Source organism: Aquarana catesbeiana, linkage group LG03 (assembly GCF_042186555.1).
Source record: "Aquarana catesbeiana isolate 2022-GZ linkage group LG03, ASM4218655v1, whole genome shotgun sequence".
Taxonomy (NCBI): domain Eukaryota; kingdom Metazoa; phylum Chordata; class Amphibia; order Anura; family Ranidae; genus Aquarana; species Aquarana catesbeiana.
Window position 1 is genome coordinate 179,462,729 of NC_133326.1, and position 19,596 is coordinate 179,482,324.

General features: G+C 42.7%; 1 protein-coding gene across 5 annotated transcripts in view; it reads left to right on the forward strand.

Annotated features, from left to right (window-relative positions):
* The window catches only part of CACNA2D1 (calcium voltage-gated channel auxiliary subunit alpha2delta 1), a 936,653-nt gene that overhangs the window by 844,694 nt on the left and 72,363 nt on the right, over positions 1–19,596 (forward strand). For all 5 annotated transcript variants that reach the window (XM_073619561.1, XM_073619559.1, XM_073619560.1 and 2 more), the window contains one exon: positions 10,540–10,637. In XM_073619561.1, coding sequence (XP_073475662.1) covers positions 10,540–10,637 — 98 coding nt within the window. The remainder of the gene's footprint in view (positions 1–10,539; positions 10,638–19,596) is intronic.

Consider the following 19,596-nt stretch of genomic DNA (forward strand, 5'->3'; position numbering starts at 1 on the left):
TATGGGGCAGAGATATGAGGCTGGTGTGGAACCCTGCTGTGAATCCTTGGATAAGGAAGGTGGCCTTGTAGGGTGTGAGGAAAGATAGAGCCCCAGCCACAGGACATTAACTCGGCCTAGTCATGCCTTCTTCTGCTGCTTGACCTCACATAGATTTCTCGGGTGTGCCCTCTGGCATATGATGCAGATATGGAGCAGGCGACATTGGCTAAAATTACATGAGCCATAGTTGTAGTTGTTACAAATGGCTGCTCCTCCTACGGTCCGAACAGAGCGTCCGAACTTGTCCACTTGGGACGTCTGTGCAGGGGCTGACGGGCCTTGCATTGCACCAGAGGTGGAGGGGAACTCGAATGGGCGAGTAACTGCTGCATTAGCGCACCAGGCAGTGGTATGGGAGGAGGATTGGCAGATAGCGCACAATAGTGAGCGCATGCCAGCGAAGTGACGGCAGAACAATTCAGTGTCCAAAAGGCTCCAATCCGTGCCTGTCTGAAATTGTGCCAGCCTGGCTGCTGCTTTTGCGGAGAAGGTACGATGGTAATCATAAAATGAAAAACCTCTGTATTTTAGCCCAAGTCCACCACGGTGTGGAGATATAGATCCAGCTCTTCCCTTCTGCTGGGGGAGGCTGAGCATAAGACATCCCTGACCAGCACAAACTCTGGGACGGACAACTTCCGGTTGAGCCTAGGATCTTTGACCTTAAGGACCACTGACACATCTCCCCAGGTATAGGCTTTATTCTCTGCCAAGTCGTGGACTGAAATGAGTAGGGAGGCGAGGTTGACTTCCTTGCCATCCAAACATGTCCTTCCTAATGCTGGCTGGGACCAGATGTGCTGGGCATATAGTGGGACTTGTCCCTGTAGTACCTGCAGGAAGGGGTGTCAGCACCTGTACTGTGGGTGGGTCAGGGATGGTCGTGGCCGGAAGAGCCTCCAAGAGTGCCACTCTGGCTTGGACATCCATGACTGTAGTCAACAAAGATGACACCATGGTGTGAAGTTGGGATATAGCAGCGGAAATTGTTTGGAGAGAAGCCTGTTGAGTACTGGGCCCAGCTGTGGCTGGCGGGGGAAGAGGAGCTTAAAAAGCTCTGCTTTCCTGGCCGTAGCAGGGAAAGGCACACCCCTGCGCTTCAGTTCCGCCGTTAATTTGGAGATGGTCCATCCCCTGAGGGACTGCACAATGCCACTGTCTGACATTGGGGAAGGTGACAGAGGGGCGGTGAAGTCTTCGCTGCCAGCTTGAGACATGGCTCTAGGTGCCTTGTGCCCTGGAAATGATGTGTTGTCTTTTGAGGTCGCAAGATGGTCGACCGAAACCTATTGAGGGTGACATAAAATCCAGATTGTTTCTTTTTCTGTGTCAGCATACGTACCTAGCTCCTGTACTTTTAAGAGGGGTGTGTTTTTTTGTTTTTATTTACCTGAGTGAATACCGTCTAACCTGGTGCAGGGTGGACCTACTGAACTTGACTGACCTGGAGAGAGAAATGACATATGACAACTGGTGAGGGGTTTGACTATCTGAATTGAAATGGTGACTTAAATGACTGACTTGTGTCACTTTGCAGTGCGTTTATGTGAGTTTGTCGATTTGGTGTGGTTTTGACATTTTTTTTTTTTTCGACTTGATGCGACTGTTGCATGAAATGAGTGAAATGTCTCTGCCTGGGTGAAGGCATGAATCAGTGCCGTGACTGCGACAAGCAAGTAATCAAACTGTGGAAACATGAAATGAAATGAGGCCAAGTCAACTGGGGCACGCCAAGACGAATTGATGCATCTCGGTTGCCACTGGATTTGAATCGGAGCACGGTATGTGACAGTGAAATGAATGAACTGTTTGCCATGACAGAGGCACGAAGCGGTCGAGCCGTGGCTGCGACTGACAACAAACCGGACTCTGGAGCATGTATTGAAATGAGGCCAAAAACAACTGGGGCACACCGGGATGAATTGGTGCATCTCAGATGCGACTGGATTTGAATCGGAGCGCGTTACGTGACAGTGAAATGAAATGATTTGCCATGATGGAGGCACGAATCGGTCGGCCGCAAGTGCGACTGACTACGAACCGGACTCTGGAGCATGTACTGAAATTAGGCCAAAAAACCCTGGGACGTGCCGGGACGAATCGCTGCATCTCGGATGCGACTGGATTCGACTCGGAGCGTGATACATGACAGTGAAATGATTACCATGACAGAGACTCAAATCGGTGAGCCGAATTTTTGCGACTGACAACGAAAACGGGCTATGGAGCATGCACTGAAATGAGGCCAAAAAAACCCCTGGGGCACGCCAGGACAAATCAGTGCATAAGGATGCGACTGGATTCGACCCGGGATGTGATTCGTGACAGTGAAATGATTGCCATGACAGAGGCATGAATCGGTGAGCCGTAAACTGCGACTAACAACGAACCAGACTCTGGAGCATGTACTGAAATGAGGCTGAAAAAACCACTGGGGCACACCGGGACAAATCGGTGCATTAAGGATGCCACTAGATTCAAATCGGAGCACGGTAAGTGACAGAGAAATGAGTGAAATGATTGAAATGTTTGAAATGGTTGAAAAATGATTGCTACGACTGAGACACGAGTCGGTGTGGCGCGATTTGCGACTGGCAACGACCTGTCTGTGGAGCATGGTACGGTGAAAAAACATTTGTGACACGTTTAAACGAAGCGGTGCAATACTGTTGCTACAAGGTTCGACTCGTAGTGAAGTACATAAAGGTGTCGAAATGTTTGTTTATGATAGCGGTGCGAGTGAGTGGCTAATGATACGGCTATGTGTAGGGTTTTTACGAATGACTCATAAGCTTCGATATCGAGATCCGTGACAGGATATCTAACATAAATGCATGAAAAATGAAAGGTGAAACGTAAAAAGCCTACTTGCGACAGCCGAGCCAGACACTTTGTATGAACCACAATGGTAATGAAAGCCTCGAGAACTTCGAAGACGGAACTCACGAACGCTAATGAATCTTGAATAGTCAGCCTAGTCACGTAGTATCGCGCACAGGAAACCGACAAAAACCACAGGTGAGTGGGCTGGTTAAATACCCCCCCGGGCTCCTCCCATAAATTTAGGCCAGCATACTGGCCTTCTTACATATATATTCATAAAAAAATATTCCATCTAATTCCTACATCTTTGTGCTCAGTAAACAAAATCCAAGATGTGTATAACAGTAAAGAAACATATGACTGAGTAATCAGTCAAGGAAGTGGTAGCTAATTGTATTGAGTGATTACCAAAGACACAGAGCTGAAATCATTATATCACCTGGTCCTCAAGGTGTTGACATTAGTTTTATAGTATTTATAACACAATTGTGCCAATATTTTAAGACAAATGATCATATCTGATTTCTATATTTTGTGCTCAGTGAGTTAGTTATTGTACTTGTTAATTGTACCCACAACATTTCTAGCTAAAATGTCAACCTTTAAAACTTTTAACTTTAAAAAAGTTTGAGTGCATGCTAGGATAAATAATACGTTATATACTGCAAAAAGGTTTGTATATGCAGCATACCGCAGGTTTTGGTCATACAAAATCCTAGAGCAACATGCAAGAAGTTTGCGCATGCTATACATTTCTCATCAGCAAGTTATTCATTCTTGTCTACATCATCAATGGGATTTTGAGGAGGGCATTGTTTCTATAGAACTGCATACTTTCTTTTTATAAATTAAGAAGTTTAAACTTTAGTACGAACTACAGCCAATTGTGTTACAGTTTGCAAAGCTTTTTTTTGACATGTCACTTTTTTATGATCTAACTAAACTGTTTGGGGTCTAAGTAGGGTGTATCATCGATCAAAGTTTCATTTTTTTGTAGATTAAGCTCATTAGAGACTGGAGAGGGTGGTGGATATGTCAGTGCATTGAATGAATTGATATATTTGTTATAGCTTTTATAATTGAGACAGTTTCTCTTCCTTCCTTCCAAATGGAAGCCTTTTCAAACATGCTGGATAATTTTTGACTCAATCATGGTGTCTGACTGATGTTTTGCCTAACAGTGTCACCAGACAAACTCTTCTTCTAATTATAGGGTGATGTGCTTTTTTTTACTATTCTGGGCCCCAACCTCTCCTACATGCTTGTGAATTTTGTTATAAAATTTGCTAAGAAGTAAAACAAGCTCAAGAAAATTACTGTGATTTCGATCAAGGTTATATAAAGTATGGACAGCTTCAACCTTCCTCTGAAAACAAGGCCCAGTTTAGCAATTCACAAAAAGATATAATTTAACCTATTCACAATCTCATGGTTTTGATGTTTTTTCTCCTTTTGCCTATTTCTCAGATTTACATTGATTAGAGTGTCAATATCTATGCTGTTTTCTGCAGAAAGATATGCCTTTGCTGTTGATTGGTGTACAGATTCCTCATGTTCCCTAACATGTGTATACAGGATAGAGTATATATATATATACATTTTCAATTTTCCAACCAGTAATTTTATCTGTCAGTATTAAAAGCCTTAAGAGTTCAGCAAGTCAATTCTTGTTCTACACAAAAAGAAAGCTATTTGGGAGAGCCTGTGGATAGTAGGATGTGATTTAAATGTCACCTTAGACCCCTTGTTGAACATTTCAGGGGTGCTACCTATTTATCTTATGATGCATTATGTAGACCTAAAAGAGCATTGGCAGCTTAAGGCCCTGTAGAAGCGTGGCACATACTGCATCCCCACACACAGGACTATTCATTCTACTCCACCTCCCATCACTCATATTTACACCTGGATTATTTCTTAATCCATCAATCAGCATTACAAGTAGGAACCTTGGGAGATATTGAGCTACGGATAATATCCGATCATATGCCTGTGCAGGTGTCCTTGACTTTAGGGGATGGGTGTCAAACAGATGAGGGATTGGAGGTTGAACAAGAGCTTGATCCAACAGCCACAATATTTTAATGTCATAGAACGAGACATTATGGAATACTTTACTACTTATACATCTACAGAAGTTTCCAGATGGGAGGTGTGGGAGGCCCATAAAATGTGTAGTCAGAGGCACCCTTATTAAACTAATAGCTAGGTAAAGAAAGAAACATTGCATGAGATTTCCTCACTCCATGCATGCATACATATGGTGGAGTGGTCTCACAAGCACACTATGGCGATTAAAACAGCCATTGATCTCAAAATCCTCTGGGACTCCTTGAATGCCATCTTACTCTCCAAAGCAAAAATTAAGGTCATGTAATGTAGGAGACATTTCTATGAATTTGGGGGCAAACCAGGCATTCCACTGGTCTGAACCTTGCTAGAGACTCTGCATAAAAACCTTTAGACCTGTTGTTACGCCCCCACAGGGCCTCAAGCTTCACAAATCTCAGACAATTGCAAACTGTTTCAGAGATTACTATGAAAAACTCTCCAGTTTACCTCAGTGTTCCGCCTTGTTGGACCCACTTGCTAGGTCATCTGTAAATGAGGAATATCTCTGAAATGCAGGTCTTCTTTGTCTATTTACCCAGGATAGAAAAGGGCTGGAGGGTCCTATCTTCAAACTCGAAGTAACAAAGTTAATGCAGGCCATGGAGACAGGCCAGGTCCCTGGCCCAGATGGTTATTCTTTCCCTTACTATCGTTTGACTGGATGAAGCACAGTACTCGGGAGGGCTAGGTGAGTCTAGAGAAGTGATGGAGAATCTTGGCACCCCAGATGTTTGGAACTACATTTCCCATGAAGCTCATTCACTCTGCAGTGTAGTTGAGCATCATGGAAAATGTAGTTTCAAAACATCTGGGTTGCCAAGGTTCGCATTACTGGTCTAGAGCAAGATGTTTCACCTCTCCAGCTGCAGACCCTTTCTGTGGCAGACCACGCCCCTACCCTAGTTGGTGAAATTGCACCCTTTGATAGGTGCTATCATATCAGTCTTGGCCAAGGTGGAATGTCTGGGGATCGCTCCCCAGATATCCAACAATATGTCTCCAATAATTGAGGCCCAGGATTTGGTTCTGGGTTTGATGGAATCAAGATTCAAAGCTTTTTTTCTGACTAAATAGTTGAGGATTAAGCACTTTTTACATAAGGGTTGATGGCGGTCCATCTCTGGGATCCAAGACATGCTCTTTCCATCACTAGACTACATGAAGAGCCATGCAAATACAACATTTTCTAATTACCATCCAATTGAGCGTAGTATCCAAGAGGCCAGTCTTGTCGTTTGAGCAACACTGTCTGATTACCTCATTACTTTGCCATACACTATTGATTTCTTATTCATTAATGAATTAATCTCCTGAGGATTATGTCTCCCCCGGTCTACAGAAGTGGGAATGGGACCTGGATAAAACCCAGACAAATAACTAGAGGATCTGTGTCCTCTTCTTTGACCATCAGTCCTCCCTCTCCAGTATATAGTTACATAGTAACATAGTAGGCAAGGCTGAATAAAGAAAGTTTCTTATTTTCAAGACAGTTCAACCTGTGTAGGTGTACGTGTGTCAGTGTCTATAATTATTTCCTGTATCCTTGTATGTTGTGTTCTTTAAGATGCACATCCAAGAGTCTTTTAAAAATACCTATACTCCCCACTGCCGCCACCAGTTGTGGAGGAGAGTTCCACAGCCTTATTGCCCTGACAGTGCAAAAATCCCTGCGCAGTTTAAAGTTAAACCACTTCTCCTCCAATCTCATTATGTGGCCCCGTGTCCTCTTACACTCCCTGAGATGGAATTGTTTTTTTTCCTATGCTGGGATCCCCATTGAGATATTTGTAAATCATTATCATGTCCCCTCTCAAGCGGCGCTTCTCCAGCGAGAATAAATTTAGTGCTTGTAGTCGTTCCTCGTAATTGAGGTCCTCCAATCCCCTTATTAATTTTGTTGCCCTTCTTTGGACTCTCTCCAGCTCCAGCACATCCCTTCTGAGTATAAATAAATAAAGAACGGGGTGAATGGCGCTCCCTATTTAGGGGGTGTGTGAACTGTATGTGCAACACCAATGATAACAGAACCACTGTGATGATATACACATAATATAAAATAACCCCCTATAAACATATAACTATATTCAAACTAATCAATCAATTGAAAAAAATCTGTTAAAATTAAAGGTGATCAATTAAACCATCAATTATAAATAAAACATGACACCAGCATGTAAACTGAAGTGATCTGCAGTACTAAGCATAAGTGCAATACGTGCCACCCAAAAAAAAATGTTTATGCAAAAAAGAGGTGAAAAAGTGCAATACTCCAAAAAATTGGTTTAGCAAAAAAAAGGATTTGTGTCAAAAAGTTCCAGGTCTGGTGACTCTTGTGCTCAGAAATAGACCGGTGACTTCTGTGCTCCCCCTATGGCTCCCCACTCACCAGCTCCTTATACCCCTACAGGGGTGACAGGCAGTATGGAATATCATAGGCAGTCTTTAAAGATGGTTTCCTGTAGTCCCTTTAGCAATGGCTCCTGCTTCCACTGGACATCCGGATCGATCATCTGTACATCACAGCCTCTGCCACCATATCCAGGAAAGGGGTCTCCAGAGATAAGTCCTCATATGAAGAGATAACACTCCATAGTGTAGTATGTTGAATAAAAATGCTTTTATTTAAATGACCGTAAAACAAAAGTACTTCCCATATGGAAATAAAAGCTACACTACATCATGTGTGTGTTCAGTAACCAGGAAGAGCCGTCTCGCAGGGTGTGGTCCAGCTGCGTACCGGAAGTGACGTAAGTACGTAGCCCCACCATACGCGTTTCATCATCGACGGTTTCAAAGCCGGCTGTCTTTTCCTGCTTAGAAACTGAGGAGAAGAAGGTATTTAGTACATATCAAGACGTGGGATATAAACTGGTTGGTATAGGATACCTACTCTTCTTCATAAGATATTCCCCTTAGTCTCACCATTGTGTTGGCGATGCCAACAAGACACTGGTACCCTATTACAGATTTTTTTGTCATGCCCTTGCCTACATCCCTTTTGGGAAGAAATTTGATGCCTGATTTTTAACTCATAACTATATCCTTTCTACATATTACTCCACTCTCGAGGTGCAGATAAAAGCGATCTCTCCTGGTCCATTTATGCAATGCTGCCAAGGTATGAATTACACAAAAACGGAGAAGTACATATCCATTGATGGTTGGTCAGTGGATAGCAGTGGTAAACTAGATCAATGATAGGAACACCTGGTAGTGGCCATGAAACATAAAGATGAGCAGTTTGGTAGAACATGGTATTATTGGAATGATGTCCAATACTCACAGGAAAATGCCACACACCTATCCACCCTGATCACACAGGCCCTGCCTTAGTAGAGATCAAACTTGGTACATTTGAATCTCTCTCCCCCTTCCCTTTTCCTTCCCCTTATATATTTCACTTCTCTCCCTCACCTTTTTTGCCCCATCTTCATGGCTTTAGTGTCATTATAGACCCTCTAGACATTTTTTTTTAATAAGCCCTTATTTAAGCTCAAACACAGTTTCCTTGGACCTTTCTGCTATGTATGAAATATATTAGGGGTCAGGGGGTCATTAGGGGTCATTATGCCTTATGCCTTATTGTGATGTTTCAGCTAAAATGTGGTTTATGTCCATGTATCTCCTCCTGTACTTCATTGTTCTATGTCTGTTTCCTTTTTACATTGGAAATTGTCTTTTTGTTAACTGAGCTGTATGCTTTGCTGAAGGATGAAATAAAACTTACAAATATAAACAAAAAAAAATATGACCCCGAAACCTGTTTACCTTATTGACCACTGCTTATGAGAAGAGTGAACAGAAGTAATTGAACGGTTCAGTTCATGGTTTAAAGCTAATGGCTACATAGCTAAAGTAATGTATTGAGACCACAAACCAAAAGATCTTTCAATGTACAGCATATATTCCAAAAGCTATGAATTTACAGATTTATTAACCCCTTGCTGACCAGCGCACAACGATATATGTTGGCACAATGGCACGGCTGGGCAAATGGGTGTACAGGTACGTCCCCTTTAAATTGCGGCATTGTGGGCATGAGCCTGCCGCATACTCTGTGAGTGTGCCCGCGGGTCCCGCGGACCCGATGTTCACTGGGGGCCTGCTATTGTGTTATGGCGCTGCAGAACGGGGAGATGCCTATATAAACAAGGCATTTTCCTGTTCTGCCTAGCAACAAGACAGAGATCTACTGATCCCTGTCATCGGGAGTAGTGATCTCTGTCATGTTCTAGTGAGACAATCCCCCCTACAGTTAGAATCACTCAATAGCACACACTTAACCCCTTGATCACCACCTAGTGTTTAACCTGCCAGTGTCATTTACGCAGTAATCAGTGCATTTTTAAAGCACTGATCACTGTATAAATGACAATGGTCCCAAAATAGTGTCAAAAGTGTCCAGTGTGTCTGCCATAATGGCGCAGTCACAATATAAATTGCAGATCGTCGCTACTAATAAAAAAATAATAATAATAAAAATGCCATAAATCTATGTCCTATTTTGTAGACGCTATAACTTTTGCGCAAACCAATCAATATACGCTTATTGTTTTTTAAATGTGTAGAAGAATACATATCAGCCTAAACTGAGAAAGAAATTTGTTTTTTTATATATTTTTTGGGGGGGGGATATTTATTATAGCAAAAAGTAAAAAATATTGCTTTTTTTTCAAAATTGTCGCTCTTTTTTGTTTATAACGCAAAAAATATAAACCGCAGAGGTGATCAAATACCATCAAAAGAAGGCTCTATTTGTGGGAAAAAAGGAAGTCCCTTTTGTTTGGGTGCAACATCGCATGACCATGCAATTGTCAGTTAAAGCGACGCAGTGCTGTATTGCAAAAAGTGCTCTGGTCAGGAAGGTGGTAAATCTTACGGGGCTGAAATGGCAAAAGAACATATTCTAGTAACCACAGCCAGGATAATTAGATAATTAATGTGTGACCCATTTTTATTAGCTGCCTGTTGCTGTACAACAAGAACATTACTAGAACTGTAAAAGACATGGGCAACATCAAGAAAACATTTGACAACCATTGCAAATGGTGTTGCGGTGGGAGTTTCTTGAAAGGGTATAGATTAAAGGGGAATGGTTATAGTCTGAGCCTACTTGCTGTTTATACCCCACACCTATGCCATAATCTCTGTACCCATAAAGTATGCTTTAATTACTTTGATAGTGTCACTGATACACATAAACCTAAGGGCAAAAGATCATTTTTTAAACATGCACAGGGAGCCAACACATTGTCTGAAACTACTTTAAAGAATAAATGTGGGGCATGTGCACTGGGTAGCTGATACTAACAAAGCACATGATGTACAGGAATCAGGTACAAGATAAATAAAAGATCTTAAATGATGTTTCACATTTGTCTATACCTGGCTCTGTTTTGAAAGCAATGACTGAAATTTCTTCATTATAATTCATTATAATTCTCAAGTATTATCTAATTAAGATAATTATTGCATTCACCCCCCTAACTATCATGTGTTAAAATGTGTTTTTAAAGAAAGAAATATACATTTTATAGTAATGCATATATCTTCTTTCAACAGGGAATACTGTACTGATCTACCCATATCTAGTAATAACACAGAATTCCTTGTAAATTTTAATAATTACATAGACACAAGAACACCTTCGTACAAAGAATGTAAGTATAAGTGCCACGTTTCTTATTTTCAAGACAGTAACCCATACCCTTTATTTTAAGGCTTTATTTTATTTGCATTGTGTATATTATGACAAAAGGTACTTCTATTATACAGTATATACTATATATATATATATATATATATATATATATATATATAATTAAATATTTTGGTTACAGGCTGAAGTAGGAAAATCTCATTCATTTTCAGGCACAGCTATGGAAAACACAGGGATTTGCTAAATGTTCTTTTTATATTAGCGGTCATGGATCAGGTTTATTGGGCTGATCAGAAAAATCTGTAAACATTTTCATTAAATGTTGTTTTCTTGTTGTTGACGCCCCCCTGAGCTTTTTGCTTATTCATCCCCTGCACTCTAGACTCCCTTCCTGTGTTCTAGTAGGTTTGCCAGCATTCTATGTTTGCCTTTAGAAGATGTTCTGTGCACATAATTGTACACCTTTAGATGGCCACTTTTTTTTTGCATAGCCAGCTCATATTGTTTGCTATTTCAAATTTACCAGTTCCTGATCCTGTTTGTCCTAACTCTACTTGCTCTGACCTTACTGTAACTCCTGATCAGTACTCAGATCTACTTTTTGATTGCTTTTCATGTCCATTGACAGCAACCCCCAATATGAGTCTATGCTTGTGTCTAATACTTTGGTACTGACAGCACCTGACTGTTCTGACTCCTGCTCAAAACTCCACGATGCTCAATGTTTAACATTCTGTTGCTCTGTGGGCACTTTGAATGCACCTAGGTCTGCCCTGTTACCTTTTCTGTCTAGCTTTGCACCCAGTTGGGGAACAGTTGACAATGTAGACACTCTAGGCTGGCACAAAAAAAAACTATTTACTGGCCCATACAAAACAAGTGTACCCAAAAAGTGACTGCTATGGTATGCTGCAAACATAAGAATCTAAGACGTTTATGTGCAGTTTTGAATATCTTTGTTATGTTGGTGCTTTGGTTTTTCCTGTTTTTTTTCTTCTGTTAAAAAAAAATGTTCACTATATCACTTTATCATTTTGGATGTCATAATATGCAGTATATCAATACATATTCCCAGTGTCTCTGATCATTTAGTCAAAATTTTAAGTACTTTGAAGAAACAGACTTTGAAATTTACAGAATTGTAAATACAACATTGCTTTTTTGAGATAACATTTTATTTTTGAACATTTTACAAGTCTCTATAGAAAGGACCTTACAAATATCAGTAATAACTGCATTGTAATTTATCTTCAGTTATCTGGCTGATTTGTGGAACTGCTTTTTATTTCCCCCCTTTCCTGACTGTTGTGCGTACACTTTTTAAAACACCAGAATAATTTAACTAAAATAAAAATTCTTGTGCCAAAAAAAGTACTTAACGGGTCTTTTGAAGTACTAAATCAAAATAAGTTTGTGTATCTTAAATGATCTGGTAATGAAATAACTACTAGATCATTTATTGGCACATTTTAATGTTAAAAAGCGAATATTTCAGTAATCTTAGACATATTAGGAAAGTCCATAGGAAATTTAAATAATATATTTTAGCTACATATGGATATTTCCATTAAATTCAGTTAACGATTCTTTTCCATTGTGTTTTGGATTCAGAACAAACGTCTGATATTATTATATCTACCCACGATCAAATTGAATGCAAAAGCATGCTCTGAAGTAATCAAGCTGACTCTTAGTTCAGAATAATCTGTTTATTATTTCTGCTTCTTAAGATTTTTACACAATTCCACTAAAGATTGAGACACGTCAGATAGACGTCAACAAGACTGGCGCATACAAACCACAGATACAAAAATACAAATATGTGACAAAGTTTTGGCTTTTAGCTGATGCACATTTGATGAAATGAATTTGTTTTTTGCAACATTTTTGCAGCATTTCTTGCTTCTCTTGCTTCATTGTGTTATGCTGTTATATTCTGAATGTATTCTGGGAAGCAGGCGCAAACTTTTTGTTAACTCTTTCCAGTCAGTCCAGTTCCTAAGCAAGCTTTGAGCTTTGCAGAATATCTGTAAATGTCTTAAGGCTTAATAAGCATAGAGGTTGAGTTTATATATGTTAGGTATATAAAGCAGGTATTGGAATAGACAGTTCACTACAATCACATCCATTACAGTCCCCCCTTAAAGCTGTCTATTTCAAACTGTCCCTCATACTAACATACTAAAAGTCTTACTCACTACCCTGGCCCTCTCTTCTGCAACTCTTTTCAGCTGTATATAGAGAAGAGCAGTGACTAACTCACTAACTCACTACCCCCCTTGATACAGCTTGGAGGGGCAATCAGGTGCTGTCTGTCCCTGTAATCCTATGCATCTCGGGAGGAGGTGACTTAATGGAGCATAACACATAATTATCATCAAGTCTTACATAATCTTCATCATCATCTGGTATTTCCTGGTTCACAAACATGGTAATAGATTGGGCAACAGCTTTTTCTACACACTTAAAGCAGGGAAGAACACAGCAGACCATGACAACTAGGGTCACTAGAATTATCAGAATGGCTATTCCGATCTGTGTTAAAATTCCCTGCCACCCCCCCTTTATCCAGGTGAAGTACTGATCCCAGGGGTTGGAGAGCCCTGAATTCTTCTTTAATTCTTTGGACAAATCCTCAATCTTCTGGATGGCTAAAGTCACTTTACCATTTGGCCCTGTCTTATCTGGGATGTAAGTACAGCATGTACTTGTTTCAGGTAACATCTTACACACACTCCCCTTTTCAGCTAGGACCACGTCTAAGGTCATAGGTTTTGGAAGGTCATATGCGAAGCAGCTTCTAGTTGTTTGGCTAAACCTCAGAGTGCATCTCTGGTGTAATTAACAAACCTTTGTTGGTTGTAGTAGATGCAATTTATCTAGTCTACATTCTTGTTTATAGTGATGATGGGGATCAGGGACTCAAATCCTGCTGCTACTTATCTCTTGCTTTGAACTCATCTGGGACCCCTCTAGGGACCCCTATGGCATCTATGTATACATGAGGGTCAAAGCTTCCTGCTGGGGCACTCCTACGCCTCCAGGTCGGCGTGTGTGTTGTTTGTATTTGGCCTTGGGTTCTCCGAGAGAATATGTAGAGGCATTATGGCCTTGGCCAATGCACATTCTCCTGTCCACTGTCCTGTCAATCTGCTTCTAATTTTCATGCCTCCGCAGATCCAGTACACGTCTCCCAAAGACTGAACTTGATTTTGCACCAGATCTGCAGGCACCTCACTATAAGATCCACAGTAACCCTTAGTGAAATTCCCATGAGGTTTCCTCACTCTCTGATACCGTCCATAGCATGTGTAATTGCCAGGATATATGGTGATACCTTCTCCTGGCTTGGGGGTCTTGGTAACTATGGGATATTCCTTCTTCCAATGTTCACACAGGGAGTGGTCAGTGGTTGTGTTGGTAAATAGGCTGAGGAAACATGTCTCATGTTCTGGGGGTATGTTTAGGGGTACAGTTCCTAAGTGTGGTCTAGCCCCCCCCCCACACATAGCCATTGGTCTTATTGTGTTTCCCTGCACTGTACCTCATCCACTCGAGCAACAAGTTGACATCTGAGAACTCGGTTTCTGCAGCCATGGTATCCTCAAAGGTAGGGTCTGCTATGGCCACCATGTCCTTTAATGTCTGTATATGGGGCCTCAGGGGGTTTGAGCTAGATGTGGATTGGGGAACTCCCCACTCTGGGTTATTGAACATATCTTTCAGTTGGAAAGGCTTTCTAAAACTGGGATACCCACTTCCCCACCATAGGCCCAGAACATAGGTCCCACTGTCTTCTGGGCTAGGATTCTCAGTGGTCAGCCTGAACTCTTTGGTGTAATACTGATCTGTGTGTTTGTTGATTGTCATTCTAAGAGTGACTTCCCATTTTTGTCTTTCCTATTTTGGGCATTTTCAGGTTTGTACCCCCAGTTTTTACCCCCAGTGTTCCAACCCACTGCTCCCCAGGCATCACAGTTGTTACCCCAATAGTTATCAGTGATCCATACATACACAGTCATGGGTCTTACTGCTTCATCCCAGGACCAGATCCGGATCTTGTACATAATATCCGGAATTATCTGTTCATAAGAGGATATAAAAGTGGCAACATTTGTATTGGATGAGTTATACCAGAATTGTGTTATACCATCTTTTTGTTTGATGGCTACCTCTTGTACCTGAGCAATGATTACTATGAAAAGGATATACAGAATCATTGTTTGGTCCCTTCGGCCTCTTCCTCAGGTACAGGAACTTTCTTGCAGTGGGAGGCGTGTGTCCACGTGTTCTTCCCGGCCACCTTTACTGATGTGGCAGTTGTTAGGAGAACCTGGCAAGGACAATCATATCTGGGTTCAAGAGTATGTTTTCTCACAAACTTCTTTATCAAGACCCAATCACTAGGAACCAGCTTCTGTGTGGCTGTATCTAGCTCAGGATCTGGAATGGAAGAAAACACTTCCGAATGGATACGGGTTAAATCTCAAGATAAAGCAGTCACATAATCAGTCAATACATCAGATTGGAGCTGCAACTGTTGTGGGAAATAACAACCCAATCTGGGGGCTGAACCAAACAATATCCCATAGGGTGACAGACCATGGTTTCCCCTTGGAGTGTACCTAACACTGAATAAGGTAATGGGTAGGCTGTCTGGCCAACTCATTCCCGTTTCCTGAGACATTTTTAGCATTCTAGATTTCATGGTGCCATTCAATCTTTCCACCTTCCCACTGCTCTGAGGATGGTATGGGGTGTGGAAAGCTAATGTGACCCCTAAAGCTGTCCATATCTCCTTGGTTACTGAGGCTGTGAAAGCTGGCCCCTGATCACTCTCTATGACCTCTGGGACACCATATCTGCACACTATTTCTGTTAAAAGTCTTTAAGCTGTGATTTTTGCTGTCATGTTGGTGACCGGATAGGCTTCCGGCCCACGTGGCAGACACGGTCTCTTGTTTAATTCCATGATTCCTTCAACTTCTGTGGCTCCTTTTTTGATCCACACTTTTTTTCCTTCTTTATCAGCTGCCTCCTGTTGCTCCTTGAGGTGAGTCCTGTTTACAGGAGGGTTTTGTAGAATCATGGTGGTTTGTGCAGTCTCTTTAGGAGTGCCTATTGGGTCATCCAGGATGGGTGCATTCACTCTGCTGACCACTTCCCATCTGCAGCTTCTTTTGCAGCGGTATCTGCCAGGTGATTGCCTCGTGCTGCTTGGGAAACCAGCTTGCTGTGCGTATTTAACTTAAGTATAGCCACTTGTGTTGGGAGGAGTAGGGCATCCATTAAGTCCTTGATAGCTGCACTGTGTTTTACAGGTGTTCCTGCTGCTGTCAGGAACCCTCTGGTTTTGCGGATGATCCCAAAATTTCCTCCTGCCAATTTGCATGCCATAGTTAGGGCCTGGAGTTCTGCTTCCTGGGCAGACGTGGAGGAGGGTAATGCTGAAGCTTCAAGAACTGTATCTCCGGTAGTGACTGCGTATCCTGTGTGGTACCATCCAGTACTGTGTGCATACCTGGAACCATCCACAAAAATTGTCAAGTCAGGATTCTCAAGGGCTGTCATCACTTCGAAGCAGTCATGAGCAGTGAGATGAGGATTATTCTCCAAAGAGGTTCCCCCCTCGAGAAGAAGAGTGGATGGGTTAAGGGTATCACATGGGAGGATGGTGATGTTATTGGGGGGAAGCAAGGCACACTGAAGTCTGAGGAGGTGTCTTGCTGGGGATAGGGCTGTACTTGATACTCACTGAGACAAACAGTTTGAAAGTCTTTTAGTCTGGGGGCCTAAAGGGCTGTTAAGAGGATCTCCTTCAGAGTTTCAAAATTGTCCACAGCTTCTGGTGAAAGCAGGAAAGGGCATCATAAAGGGATTGCATCGAAAGGGAGGTTTCTGGAACTGGGATCCAAGAACAGCAGTAGGAGATTAATCCTAGAAAGGCGTGAAGGGGCTTTTGACCTTGAGGCAAAGGGATGCCCTTGATTGCAGCAACTCTTTCTTCAGTGAGATGTTGGGTGCCTTGGGAGATACAGTGGCCTAGGAAAATCACCTTCTCTCTGAAATTTTTGCTTTAAGGCCTTGCATCCTTGCTCAGCCGGGTAGTGGAGGAGGCTTTAAGAGAAGATTGAGGCATCACCAAGGGTATCTGCACAAGCAGGAAGTCATCCACATACTGAAGGAGTACATAGTCTGGGTGTAACTTCATCCAGGTGTCCAGAATGAGGACCATTGCCTTGGCGAATTGGGAGGAGGAGTTCTGGGCACCTTGTGGCATAACAGTCCAGGTGTAGCGGGCAGGTGACACAGGCTTGCTTGATGAAGGGGTCCATGTGATCCGGCAAGGTGGTAGGCAAGGTGGGGTGTCATGTCCCTGGTACTGGGCGTTTTCATCTGGACCAAGGTTGGGGCTTGGTTGACTGTGGGTGAATTTCCAGGGGCTTCGGTATTCCCTTCTGGAGTGGCTGGGTCTTCCGCAGTTATAGCAGATACATGGAGTTGGTTCCGGTGGGCGCAGCTAGGGTGTGTCAGAGGCCATCATGAGAGGAGCTACTCTCTACTGCTCTGTGAGGATTCTGGACCTAATAACTACTAATAACAGCGTCTCAAGCTCCATTACTCTATACTCAGACCCTTACAGATTGACTCTTTAAGACCTGAAATAAATGCGGCAGCTAACATGTGTCTATGCGCTCTGTTCAGCACGCTAAAACCCAAATCAGTAAACTTCTTGTGCTATTTCTCAACAGATTCGCCTTTTTTTGTGTGACCTCTTGTACACATGTGGGCTTCAAGCGTTTTAGAGTGGAGATGTGAACCATCTCCATACAGTATAATTGTTTTTTTTTTTTTTTTCAGAATACAAAACATTCAGATGTGAATGGGGCCTAAATCTAGCACATAGATTTAAGCAAGGAAAGCACTTCCTCTTTTGTTCTTCTGGCATAATGCCCAGAATACATAAACTTCCTCTTTATTTATAATACTCTTAAATATTGAAAGAGAACATTTTAAACTCTCCAATTATTGCCAATACAGCTTAAACACAATTAAAACCATTTGTATAAATATAGCACATTTGTTACCTTTACTGTTATTAGAGAAACTCCTTAAAGTCGGACCCTCGGTGATGAAGGGAAGGGGCCGTATTGGGGCCGTTGTCTTTGGTGGTGTGAGGGTCCAGGAACCCATTCAAAGGGGGGTTTAGGGAGAGTACTGGGTAATGGCTGCTGGATTTGAGTATTGGATTGCGAGGGGCGTAAGAGGGACTGTGTATGTGTGTCACCAAATAGGTGGTCAAGTGGGTCGTTGGACGATGGTGCAAAGGAACCCATTGCCCCAGCTGATGAGTCATACATGGGGATGGATCCAATGCGGGGTGTGCCTTGAAATGTAACAGTCTGTTGTTTTGGGGTTGTACCTGTTGTCTGTCAGCTTGCTGCATCCATCCTGGGGCAGGGCTGGCATGACTCTAGATGGGACTTTGAGAGGAGGGACCGGGTTGGGGTTGAAGTTGGATCCCTTGGTCCCAGCTCTGTTCGGGCAGGAGGGCCAAGGGAGGATGCCTGCATTCTCCACCAGGAACCTCCTGAGGCTTGAGTGTCTTGGTTTCCCCCCTGGGAGCTGTCTGAGTCTTTCCCAGAATGTACACTTGTCATTAATGGGGTAGGTTGGGCCTTGTAATATGATCCCGAGGACTGGTCTATCACCAGATACATGTGGGTAGGTTCCGGTGTGGGCGGTGGTGCAGGTGGTACAGTTTGGGTCAGGCATGTGTGGCAGCAACCACCCGAGCCGTACAAAGACAAGTGTGCCTTGTCTACTATTAAGCACGGCGGGGGAGGTGTCAGAGGCTCCTCTGTCACTTGTAGCAGAGGGGCGGTAGGGGGAGGTGTCACTTGGAACAGAGGGGCAGAAGACGAAGGGGAGTGTCTACTTCCTGGGGTCCATTATAGGGTGGTGGCTGGCTACTTAGCTTCCTCTTTTCTGTTTTTTTTTATATACATATACAATACCACCCTTTTGACTCATTTCTTGCTCATGAATAGCTTTTGCAACTTTAAACCAAGAGTCCGCTGCTTGCAGCAGCCCATGGTCTGACAACAGACCTTTTTTACATTTAAAAAAAGTATGCCATTCATCTACCTGTAGCCTTCCACCCAAATGCATATCGACCCCAACACTTTTGCCAACTTCTTTCCCTTTTTGACAGCATCCTCTCCTACACCGAGTCACAAGCCAAACTGCCCTCTTTGGGCCTCACTAACTTTCGCCCTATCATTTCAGAGAGAGAGAGAGAGAGAGAGAAACCTCTCAGCAAGACACTTACCAAACAGAATATCAAAAAATAAATAATGCACCACTTCAAGTGTTATTTACATGTTCCAATTCAAAGCCCAAACTTCTCACTCTGTCTTTTTCCCTTTCTTCTAACCCTTCCGGTTGTTTGGGTTGCAAGGGGCACCTGCGTGTCCTGTTATTCTAGCTTGGGCCTCTATTACTTCCAGTGATTTGCCAACAACAATTTTTACTGGATAATGCACATTCAATCTGAACACCAATAAGTGTGCAGTATGTGGCAGTAGGGGTTTGTAACCAAGAGCCTCAGCCCTATATTCTGGCTCTACCACTTCAATCAACCCCCAGCCCTCTTCATGTATCCCAAATAACAGACCACAAACACACTTAGGACACGACATTACCACCAACAACAAAAATGTGACCAACAACCAACAACAAGCAACAAGATGTGTGACAACCGTAAAGGAATACAGGATTGAACAGATCTCACGGGATCCCCACACCACCGCTGGCGTATTCATGACGCCCCCTCCTGGTTGTTCTCCTGTGAACTTCCTTACACCCATGCTTTGCCACACATTTTTTGTTCCCCAGGAGGAGTTTAACCACGTCCTGATGCCCCCTCCTGGTCCCTATTCCCCAGGAGAAGTTTAAAC